General features: G+C 38.5%; 1 protein-coding gene and 1 long non-coding RNA gene across 4 annotated transcripts; one reads left to right on the forward strand and one right to left on the reverse strand.

The window, feature by feature from the left end:
• Positions 1-46: 46 nt before the first annotated feature.
• LOC114798721 (uncharacterized) lies at positions 47-916 on the reverse strand. The gene is made up of 2 exons (XR_003751096.1): positions 626-916; positions 47-428 (listed from the first exon to the last, which is right to left on the reverse strand). It is a non-coding gene; the product is annotated as an uncharacterized LOC114798721 (long non-coding RNA).
• Positions 360-10,320, forward strand: LOC114798720 (uncharacterized). 3 transcript variants are annotated; one of them, XM_028994644.1, is made up of 8 exons: positions 360-475; positions 1,228-1,349; positions 1,464-1,689; positions 2,550-2,687; positions 7,043-7,147; positions 8,741-8,939; positions 9,194-9,342; positions 9,811-10,296. In XM_028994644.1, the coding sequence occupies exons 1-5, from the start codon at positions 451-453 to the stop codon at positions 7,144-7,146; spliced, it is 615 nt and encodes a 204-aa protein (XP_028850477.1). In that variant the 5' UTR covers positions 360-450; the 3' UTR covers position 7,147; positions 8,741-8,939; positions 9,194-9,342; positions 9,811-10,296. The 3 variants fall into 3 exon arrangements, with proteins under 3 accessions (XP_028850477.1, XP_028850478.1, XP_028850479.1); XM_028994645.1 differs by lacking the exons at positions 360-475; positions 1,228-1,349; positions 1,464-1,689; positions 2,550-2,687 and adding an exon at positions 7,627-7,805 and having other exon boundaries at positions 6,576-7,147; positions 9,811-10,318; XM_028994646.1 differs by lacking the exons at positions 360-475; positions 1,228-1,349; positions 1,464-1,689; positions 2,550-2,687; positions 7,043-7,147 and adding an exon at positions 7,208-7,805 and having other exon boundaries at positions 9,811-10,320.
• The last annotated feature ends 1,867 nt before the right edge of the window (positions 10,321-12,187 follow it).

Genomic DNA, 12,187 nt, shown 5'->3' on the forward strand with positions numbered 1-12,187 from the left:
CCAAAAGCGGCATCGTACAAGAAGCACACAAGGTCAGAATGGGAGATAATGAATAAATCCTCGTTTTAATCCAACAATAATAACAAAACAACAAATATTATAACTACAATAAATCAGAATAATTATTATTGTTGTTAATAGTTCATTGGATTGCGTGTTATCATGACAAAAATAAGAAACAAATGAGCAGCTCGATGGTCTTAAAATCCTCGTGCCTTAATTATTCAAAATTTTCCATATTTACCATAATCCCAGCGAAGTTTGAGTTTTGCAATGCACATTAGCGTCGTGATAAAAATAAAGAAGATGCATGGTGACTTTCGCTATTGGCTGGCCGCGCAATGACGGTTCCTGTCTTTGGCGAATGGAAGGTCCCGCTTTACTTCCGTGATCCATTGCCAGTCTGCGAATATTCAGTCTTCTAATGTCTTCATAAAAAACAAAAATACAATGAACCTGATACAGCTTTTTTCATGTAAGTACCATTCAATATAATGTGAGTGACACTGGTTTCAGTTGGTTCATATAAAGACCGCGAACTATTGCGATCACAAATTAATTACACAGCCTTATTTTACGTGTGTAAAATATGTGTAACTGCTAAAAAAAACCCAATAAATTATACCTGTTTAATGAAAAAGAGCAGTCTGACTCTATACAATCCAGGGTTTTCTCCGAGGTGTCAACACCAAAACAAGGCTTTAGGGACCATGTGCGATGATTTGACTTTAATGAAAAGCGTGTCATCAACTTGGGTTCAAGCGGAAGGAGTACATGGGCGGTAATGTCTTTTCCTCGGTTTCTATGAAACACTTTGTCATGCAGAACTCATTTTATATCCTTATTTAGTTATGCTGTCTTCAGTAGACATTTTATACTTTTGAAAACAAAATAAAAAATATTTACGCTAAATAAGTGGCGAAGTCTTGATACATTACTTGATTCGACATTTTATACACAGCTCAAATTCTTTTCAAAATTTTTGAAAGTGCAATTGGAATTTGTACACGGTCCCTTAGCGCCACGGACCGTTCAAACAGGGACACGTAATTAACCTAAATTCTGTTAATTTGCTGCAGGTTTTGTTTCTTATCATCAACATCCATTAAATAATTGTCAAAACGTATTTCATTTGCATTTCTGGCGTCAATCAATGGACGCCAGAAATGCAAATGTTCAGAACTGAAACCAAGTTCGCTCCGAACGTCTTTCTTTTTCCATTCTCAGGTTTAATTTTGACTCATGTTAAGCCGATGCTGATGCACAATGAAAGCGAGAATTACATACGAATCCCATGCAACGCCCAGGCCGAGTATGGCGTGAAGTACAGAAAGATTATCTGGTATAAGGTGCGTAATAAAAAACTAAAAACAGTTGTTGTTGAACGTCGAAAAGTCGTTCGTCTGGTTCCGAAAAACAAAAGATTAATTTGCATATTTGCATTTGATTTGTTCAACTCCCAGACGCGACCAGACTCGGACGCCATGACGGGTTTGGTGCAGAAGAACCTGGAGAACAACCTCACCACGCGTTATAAGCGCTTCGTAAACCACACGTACGACGTGGGAGAGGACTTCTCTCTACTTTTCTCGCCCCGGTGGCCGCACGCCGAATGCACCTTGTACTGCTGCAGCCTGTGGCCGCCACTGGGCCACCAGTTCCGGGAGAGCCAGTTCCTTTACCCGGAGGGTGAGGAGCCGCTTCCTTGTTAAACGTGTTTTTTTGTTGTTGTTGTGACACGATCATCTGATCAGTGGTTGCATGATCCGTGATGCAAACGTTGCTGATGATCAGCACGATTCATGTTTTTTTCAGATATGGTCCCTCATATGACTCCAAAATACCACGTCACTTCATATTATAATAAAGTACCACTGGTGAAATGAAAGAGAAAGTCAAGTGATTGCCGTTGTGACACGGCGACACAACAAAATGTGTCCTCTGCTTTTAACCATCACCCTCGGTGAGCAGTGGGCAGCCACCACGGGCTGGGAGACAGGGAGCAGTGTGTGGCGGTTCGGGAATCGAACCGGCAACCTTCTGATTACGGCTCTGTTTCTATGGAAGATTTTAAGAACAAATATTCAAATGGCAATTCAATTGTCAATTCAACATCCAATCTGAGCATGTAATTTGATGTTATATTTTGGAATAGGCAATTCAATGTGCTAAGAGCTGGTGTAATCCAAGTATATTGGATTAAAAAATAGAATAGCAGTTCACTGAATTGCATTGTGTTTTGCCATGGGTTTTCTATACATTTATTCAAATGGAAATTCATTTTGCAAATGGCACTTCAGTGTCCAAATCGTTTTTGCAAATCGTGAAAGTCATAAGTTTCTCAAAAGAATAATACTCAAGTAAAGTACAGATACTCAAAAACTCTACTTACATTTACATTTACGGCATTTGGCAGACGCCCTTATCCAGAGCGACTTACAACGTGCTTTCAAGTTAGTGCAACTTAAGTACAGCAATGAATGAAATCTAGTCCACCTCTGATAACAACAATAATCCTTTTCATATGACGTGTATTTGGTTTCTTCCAGGTTGCGCCAGGCCCTTGTCGGACCTGCCAATTACGGAGTCTCGTCTGTTGGCTGCGGAGATGTATGGAGCTGTAACAGTCTTGCTGCTGCTTTTCTTGGCTTTAATAGCACTGCGTGCACATCGCTCTTTGACGCATGGTAAAAAAAAAAGCAATCATATTTTTTTCCTTGTTGGGTCTAATTAGTTTGCATTAAAACACCTTATTTTCACCTTATTTGGAAGGGTGTTTTGTGTATCTGATGATCACCAGAGGTCACTTGAGTTCACATTTTCCTTGAGCATTATAAATTCTACAACAGCCCGCAACCTTGGAGTAACAATAGACAACCAACTCTCCTTCTCGACTCACATCAGAAATCTTTCCCACTCATGTAGATTCCTTCTCTACAATATCTGTCTCTACAATCTGTCAACACAGGCCACCCAGATACAGGTTCAGTCCTTAGTAATCTCACGACTGGATTACTGTAACTCCCTTCTAGCTGGTCTACCAACCTCTACAACTAATACAGAATGCAGCAGCACGACTGATCTTTAACCTTCCCAAATACTCCCACACCGCCCCTCTGCTACGTTCCCTCCACTGGCTCCCAGTAGCTGCACGCATCAGATTCAAAATACTGATGCTGGCCTAAAAAGCCAAACATGGAGTAGCACCATCCTACCTCACAGCCCTTATTACACCTCGCACTGCACCTCGTATACTCCGAGCCTCCAGTACTGCTCGCCTGGTCCCTCCATCTCTGAAGGTACGAGGAAGACACTCATCTAGACTCTTCTCTGTCTTGGCCCCTCGGTGGTGGAATGAACAGTTCACTCACTGAGCACCTTCAAATGGCAGCTCAAGACCTTCCTCTTTAGAGAATATTTAGATTAACTTGTAACCTTCTTATTGTCTGACTTATGTATAGAAACTACAACAGAGTGAATAAAAAGATTCTATTCATAGTTAGGGGTCCTAGTTACTTATACATTTACAGCATTTATCAGACCCCCTTACCCAGAGCTACTTACAATCAGTAGTTACAGGGACAGTCCCCCCCTGGAGCAACTTAGGGTTAAGTGTCTTGCTCAGGGACACAATGGTAGTAAGTGGGGTTTGAAACTGGGTCTTCTGGTTAATAAGAGAGTGTGTTACCCACTAGACTACTACCACACAGTGAACCAGAATTGATCACTTCATTGATGGTAACATGAATGCACTCGTATGACCTGCAATACGCAAGATTTTAGCAGCGTGCTTTCAGTTTTGTTTCCTTGCACCCTTATGTTTTAGAGAACAGGAAGAGTATTTAGGACCACCACAAAGCTTGTTTACAACAAAAGCCTCCCCTTCTAGGGCCTCACTAGTGCTGCCATCGCACATAAGTGTGAATGATCGTGGTTAATATGACAAATGCAGCATTGCACTCCACAGCAAATGTGTCCTTTGTATTCTAATTTGATAAAAAATTATCGGGTAAAAAATGTACCACCTGTTTTCTTGCCACTTTCATGGTTTAACTGCATAAATCCCTTTTAAATCGGGTAGTGGAATCGGACTGAAATACTGAAGCAGGAGTAAGTTAGTTAGGAGAAATGCTATAGCTGAACTCTACGGTGGCCCAGAAGGGTCAGCACAAATGCCAACGCTGCCACACACAAACGAAAGCAGCAACACAAATGCAAAAACAACAATGGAAGTTATGGACACTGCGTTCGTGTATCAAATGTTGTATATCACACTTAATATTTACTATAAATGAAGGCAGTTCCCATTATCCCTTATATAAATACATCACAGTGAATAGCATTGCTCATCAGAACAGGCATTAATAAATGACGTTTCCGATTATGAGTATGCTTCCTTACCCACTAGACCATCACTGTCCCTTCAATTTCTTTATGTATGCTGACTCTGTGCATGATTGTCACAGCCATCTTGAGCTTTCAATTATTTCTTTTCTTGGGAGTGGAGTGACTGTAGAACTTACATCTTTAATGATTGTAAAACAAGAATTGGGTGCACAAGGATGGATTTATTTAAGATTCTCTACTAATTAAAAAAAAAAGTTAGAACTATCTTTTGCATGGATCTTTTAATGGATTTCTTATGTTGCCAGTTAAGCAGTGCTGTACATGAAATGCAATCTATGAAACTGGACTCGGTATGCTGTGGTTTAAAACCTAATCTGGGTTGTACAATTAAAACATTTTTTTTAATGAAATGTATTTAATTAAATTTTACTTAAAAATACTGAACCAAAAAACAAAAACATTTAGTTAAAATCCCCAACCAGTGACCTTTTCAGTGCCATATGCATATTTTACCCTCTGTGAGACTATCATAAAAGAAAATGCTGAAAAAGCTGTAATTGAATGGGCTTTGTTTTTTTCTCAGGAAGTGATGTTTTCCATTGCCGCCGAAGCAATTAAAAAAAAGAACCGTTTGTATTTCTCGAAAATGAATCATGTTTATGGTAATATCTTCACGGTTTTCTCCTCCTAGGAGCTTTATTTTTATAAAAAAAACAAAAACACATTGACTTTCTGTAATTCAACACAGGCAACTTTCATGAACGGAATATCTTATTGTGCAATTTTGTTATGTGGGTGTGAGATTGTTTTATTTTAACGCTTGTATTACATTAACCTCAGGAATCACAGGACTTGCCCGTGCACACACACCCGCTTGCCATTTATCACTATTAAATTCTGTTTTAGCTGTAATAATTGTTGTGCACTACTCATGCATTTTTATCTACGATCTTACCTTTATTCTGTGTCTTGAAGTGCAATAACTGTTGTGCAATATTATACCTTATCATCTTAACTGCACTATAACTTACTTCTTACCTTATATTCACCGCTTACTTTAAACAGTAAATATTGTAGACCTGTATAGGTAAAGGGGTGGGTACATAAATACATCACAGTGAATGGCATTGCTCATCAGGACAGGGATTAATAAATGATGTTTCCGATTATGGGTATGCTTCCTTACCCGCTAGAACACCACTGTCCCTTCAATTTCTTTATGTATACTGGCTATGGACATGAATGTCATGGCCATCTTCATGGACGTGAATGGCATGGCAACTTTCATGAACGGAATATCTTATTGTGCAATTTTGTTATGTGGGTGTAAATTTGTTTTATTTTAACAACTTTATTACATTAACCTCAAGAATCACAGGACTTGCCCACCCGCTTGGTGGAAAAACATGGTATGGCAAGTAGTTTACATGGCCACGCCCCAAAACGGAAGGTGGCAAAGAAGAAATGTGAAAATAGATGTCATTACATCTGAAGTAGAGAAGACATTCTCTAATATCACTATATTACACTGAAAGCTAATTTATTATTAGCTTTGTTAATTTATTCTGATGAAAAGGAATAAAATGGTGCTGTTTGGCAGCTAAAAATGTGTGATAAATCTTGTACATTCAAGTTCAAATTGAGATTTGTTGTCATTTACATACATGTTCATAGTATTTAATGAAATAATGTTTCCGGAACCCAGTGCGACATGTAACATTTAAACAAAGTTACTGACATAAAGTGCAAAAGTGGGACATCGGCAAACGGCCAACATAATGTGCAAAAACATGGGACATGGGCAGCGCAAGAACAGACAACAAAGAGGACAAACAACACTAAAAACTAGTGAAATAAGTAATGAAGGAGCAGAGGTGCAATAATAGAATAATAGAGCTGCTATAATAGAAATGTAACAGAGATATGTTCTGAACATGTGTGTTAGAGTGTGTATTCAGTTCAGTTCAGAGTGTTTAGGTGTCTGATGTTGCACAGTCTGGCAGTGAGGGCTCGAATGCTTCGATACTTTTATTCAGATGGTAGGAGGTGGAAGAGAGCATGTGAGGAATGTATGTGTCCTTATTGTCCAGGTGGGTGAGAGTCAGATGCAGGGTGGTGGCGATAGCATCGTCTGTGGAGCGCTTTGGCTGATAGGCGAATTGCAGTGGGTCCAGGGTGGAGGGCAGCAGGATCTTCATATGTTTCATGACCAGCCTCTCAAATCACTTCGCCATGATGAGTGTATGTGCAACGGGTCGGTAGTCATTGAGACACGACACTGAAGACTTTGGCACGCTGGTGGCCTTGAGGCACGTTGGCCTTGAGGCACGTTGGAACGACAGTGGTGCTCAGTGAGATGTTGAAGATGTCTGTGAGAACATCTGCCAGCAGGTCCAGCAGTGTGAGTTTTCCTCACACCCGCCGTGGTTAGACACAGCACCTGATCACTGTGTGTCTGTGTGTTGAATCGTGCATGAAAGTCATTCAGTAGAGCTGGTTGGGAGGCGTCACTGTCACAGGCAGAGGTTTTGCCACTGGTACCCCGGAGCAAGCGCTGTCCCCACACACTGCTCCCTGGGCGCCTGTCATGGCTGCCCACTGCTCACCAAGGGTGATGGTTAAAAGCAGAGGACACATTTCGTTGTGTCGCTGTGTACCGTGCTGCACAGTGACAATCACTTCACTTTTTTTATAGGAACTTCCCCACCCCTTTACATAATTTCACGGAGGATGTTTAAAAACCTCACACAGGGCGCTCCTCTGAAAAGGTCACATCTCACCTCACTTCACAACTTCTGAGGTAGGTACTGCAGTGTTCTATATTTTTCTAATTCCTTTTAACTAAGCATAATGAGGACATTTTCGGCTATGTGATGTGTGACCTGTAATGTGGACACAGTCTAGAAAGTTTAGACAGTCTAGACAGTCCATTGCTCTTTCGAACAGCAGTACTGGATTTTGGTTTATTTAGTTTGGTGAATTTTTTGGTGAAATGCATGCATATACAATCACCATTTGTCTCTTTGTTCTATTAACACCAGCAAGAGTCTGCAAACCATACTTCCTGTTATTTCTTCCATTTTTATTATAACAAAAGACAGTTTTATTTTCTTTTTCTACTCAAACAGGAAATGTTCTTTTTAAAAGAATATTCTGAATAGACCATTGCTGTCAAAACAAAAAAACATAATTCTTATACACTTCTGGAGGTTTATAAGGTAGATTTAAGACTGCCCTGCTGAAACCTAAGAGGACATATTTGTTTTTCTTTTGCTCTAGTAATGCACCATCTCCTGATGTTCCTGGTGTTCTTACACTACACTGAAAGCCGAATTCACATGCACATAAAATGCAACCAAAATGTAACTCTTCCTTGTGAAGCAGTTAATAAAGGTCAAAGCTATCGGTCCGTCGTCTGGTTCAGGGTACAGTACCCTTCCTCCAACAACTCAAAAGATGTAAGTACAAAAAGAAATAAGAAATTGTCAGTTGCATTTTTCGAGGTTCTATAAAGTTTTTCTGACCAAAGGTTACTCAGCACTGAATAGGCCATTAAGTGTCTGTCATATTAGAATGCCCTATTCATGTGATCCCTGGATAGCCAGGTGCCGCCCGTTCACATGTGTGCCGGGTCCTAATCACCCACAGGCTCCGCCTGTTAGGTAGTGGTGATTAGAACCCTTTATATGTTAGTTTCTCCCACTCCCCCAACCTGCATTCATTTTCGTTTTTGTGCTGTGTGTTACCGTTTGCTTCCAGCCATTTCGCCATGTTTTTTTTTTTCATTTATTAAACTGCTCTTTAATAAAAAACTGCTCTCCCCTCCTTCACCCATGTGGTATAACAATTCAACCCCGTAAATAAGTAGAGATACTTTAAGTATATTTGACTTGTCTTCTAAACATAATACACAATTCTTACTTTCTCAGTTATTGCACTTATTACATAATTGTTAGTTAGCTATGGCTTTGTGAAGCAATTTTTTATATTTTGGATCGCAGAATTAATACAAAAGCTCACTGTCATTGTATTAAAATTTCAGAAATGTATTATTATCTTGCAAAAATGTCTTTGTTGGAAACTGAAACCACCACTGAAATCTGAAGACAGGTGTTGTTGTATCAGTCCAATGAAGCTGCTTGTCAGACCATCATTTTTAAACTTGTGGGTGGATTTGAAAGGTTTCAGGAGTGTTTTTTTTGTCATAATTCAACCTTATTTTCATGGAAATACTTTGTAATCATGGTGCTATATGCCGGGGGTGTCACTGCTGACATGCTCATTGCTAATCATGTTTGCCTTTTGGATTTTAAGAAAAAAAAAAAACTGAATTTGATTATGTGTCGATGAGAATATATTTGCTGGGTTACATTTGCCTCACCTTTTGCCTTAGAAACCTGAGAGAACTGGAATTATCTGGAAGAGAAAAGGCAACATAACAAGCAGAAATGGATCTGTAGTCGATCTGTTAAAGAATGAAAGCTTGTTCATTCAACAAGCAACGCCCCTTGATGCTGGAACATATGAGTGTTGGTTATGGGCAAACCTTGGCAAAACTGATCAGGCGTCTTACGTCAATTTAACAGTATCAGGTATTAATTTTTTTGCTTGTATTTATAAATCTGTGTTGAAGTCCAGTTGGTAATTTTCAACTGGCATGTGTTAAAAACTACTACTAATATATTATAATAATATAATAATAATACAATCGAAATAATAATAAAAATACTAACTATAATAGTTATTCCAATAAACAAATTCATAAAAAGAATCACTGATATACTGTAGGACAATATTAAATATGAATTAATAATAATGATTTTATTACTATCATTATTTTTTCCAGCTTGTATTATTCCACAGACAAATCTTCTCATGCCTACGCCCTCTGAACCTTGTGCAGAAACTTTAGTGGAGTTTCGCACTGATTGGGTGATCATGGGCTTCATCACTTTAGGTCTGTGCAAAGTGGCCCTCTGTGTCATCTCAGTTATGGTAAGTCTGTTTCACACCATTTCATGGAAAATGTGTGGTATTTTTATTAAAAGTATATATATATATATATATATATATACACACACACACACACACACACACACACACACACACATACACTCTTTATTTACTGCACATTTTCAAGAACGCAGAGACTCCATTGTCTCCATTCTCTACATTCCTAAGACCGATTGTGCACAGTCGTGATCTCTGCTGTCGGGAACACACTGCAGCCAAGCCATATATGCAGATTGTCAGCCTTTTTGTTTAACAAATGCAACATTAGTGCCTAGAAAAAATTTGGGAATTTGGAATTCCCAATCTCACAAACGAGTTTATACCCTACTTACATCTCATTTGATTTATGCTCATGTGTGTTCTTCTTCTTTTCCTCTGACTATATCAGCTTTTTTATGTATAGGAGGGACTCACATCATGTTTATATGTCATGCCTGTGCTTGTTCTTAGATGTATCGAAAACTTAGAAGAATCAGAATGAAACGCATCCATTCCATCAGCTGACCCAAGACACCAGTTCTGTGCAAAGACCTGGTTCTTATTGATGGGTCACCACTTCATGCACATGTAAATTACTGTAAATCGATAATAATAACACTCAATAATAAGTGATTGTTTCATTCATGTTCATGCACAAATTCCAATTCCTTGCATGTGTGCACTAACATTCTTGGCCAATAAAAGCTATTCTTTTGGAAATTGACAAATTGACTGACAAATTTGACATACTGTCAAAGAAAACATGCATTTGAAAAATGTGTTTTGTATATATTCTAAGATAGTATATTAAGTAGTAGTTAAATGCATTACTGAAAACATTTATGACAATGATTTAGTATTCAGAAATCACTACCATTTCACAATATTTTGGCCAACACATACATACACATATATAAATAACATATTCGATCATCCATACACATAGATTTGTAATTGAAAAGTATAAAGTATACATGCTTCATTTCTATTACACATATACATATGTTTATTGCTACCAATAGAAAAATAAAGACAAATCTAAACAGCTAATGTGTGGATCTAATTGTAATATCAAAGATGTTATGCTTATCTTACACAATTTTCTAAAGCACATGATGAGGATGTGAGCAACTGTTTAAAGAAAAAAAATACCAACTTCATATTTTCATGGAAAGTGAAACTTTGAACACTTTGTAATCCCTATTTTGAAAATGTATAGGTGTGGCTTGTTGTCCAGGGCAAGCATGATTCTCCTTATTATCAGTAATTTAATTAGAATTCTAAATAAATGAAAAATATAGATCAGTCACAGCATCATGGAGAAATGATGGACACATTCACACGACATATCACAAAACAGGGGATTTATTACAAATAACATGACATGCAGCAAGACACGACAAATAGGTCAAGGGCTCGACATGGCATACTTTTATACAAGGTAAAAAAAGTTGCACACAATCAGGAGCAGTGAAACACTACAAAACTGCTCACCAAGGGAGCTGCGGTGTTTCACAATGACAATCACTTCACTTTCACTTTATTCATGCTCCCTTGCTCCTCCACTCCATTGGAACCTGTCTGTTGTGCATGTCTCTCTATGAACATCTGTGCTGTATAGTTTATTTTTGCCTGAGAGTATATTTTATCTTATGTTTTGTGGCCCTCGTGCCTGTTTTGGGTTTGGTTGTTACCATGACAACAGGTATGCATGTGTCATCTTTGTAAAACATGTGAGATCAGACACTGAAAGGAGGCTTCAGCATGTGCATGATGCACCCAATGTCTTGATCCTCAGGAATGTATGAGTGAATTATAAAAAGAACAGAACACAACTACTTCACAACTTTAACAGAAAATCAGCATTCAGTGTTCCTGACATAGTTGATTCCAAGCCTGCTTAGATAATTTGAAACACGGAATAACACAAGATAATTAGGGCTTACTACCATTGTTTCCCTGAGCAAGACACTTAACCCTAAGTTGCTCCAGGGGGGGACTGTCCCTGTAACTACTGATTGTAAATTGCTCTGGATAAGGGCTTCTCATAAATGCTGTAAATGTAAATGTAAATGTAAGAACAAACTTAATTTAAACAAGGATATGGCTCCACCTGGTGACAGGATGTTACAAGCTGTAATTGGTGTAAATGATCAGGATGCTATCCATGAAAACAATTGTTAGTAGATTATCTCCTATAAATGATAACTTTGAACACAAGACAGATATATTTTTGACACATTTAGAATTCTAATACAAATGCTGATAATCTCGACGTGCATGACCTTACACTCAAATCAGGGCTCACAGTCTACCGAATTTCACTTTCCATGAGGAGAAGAAGTTGGTATTTCTCCTTTCAGCACATTCCATGTTGTAACAGGTTCATTTTGAAAGTGGTAGTAATAGTCTTATTAGGTATCTGAAAGAGCCAGATGACCCTATGCCCTGTGTAGGTGGCGTGTGGGCACTTTACCTTGGCTATGCTTGTTAGTGGGGTTTCTTTCAGAGGGCTGCTCTGCGTGTAGACATTGAAGCACAGTCTCAGTTGAAAGTGAGAGAGAATGACCGTCTACTCACATCGATATTTTATTATATAACACTGCCCTTGGAAGAAAGGCCAATGTGAATGCTGCACATCTCTGGATATTCTGTTCCCAGCCTCTGTAGGTGTAGTCAGGGAAAATGTATTTGATCCACTGCTGGATTGCTAAATTTGCACACTAACAATGAAATTGTTAATTAGCATTTTCACTAATTAATTCACTAATTAAGTGTTTGAACCCTTATCAATCAAGAAGATTTCTGGCTTCCAGTTGTATTTTAAAGAGGTAAGGAGCGGCCATTG

This window comes from Denticeps clupeoides, chromosome 10 (assembly GCF_900700375.1).
Source record: "Denticeps clupeoides chromosome 10, fDenClu1.1, whole genome shotgun sequence".
NCBI classification, from domain to species: domain Eukaryota; kingdom Metazoa; phylum Chordata; class Actinopteri; order Clupeiformes; family Denticipitidae; genus Denticeps; species Denticeps clupeoides.

Excerpts from the sequence above, each read along its gene's own strand:
- LOC114798720 (XM_028994644.1), top strand. The coding sequence starts at position 451 with ATGAACCTGATACAGCTTTTTTCAT. Across the intron at positions 1,350-1,463 it reads GAAAGATTATCTGGTATAAG|ACGCGACCAGACTCGGACGC; the intron begins GTGCGTAATAAA and ends TTCAACTCCCAG. Across the intron at positions 1,690-2,549 it reads CCAGTTCCTTTACCCGGAGG|GTTGCGCCAGGCCCTTGTCG; the intron begins GTGAGGAGCCGC and ends GGTTTCTTCCAG.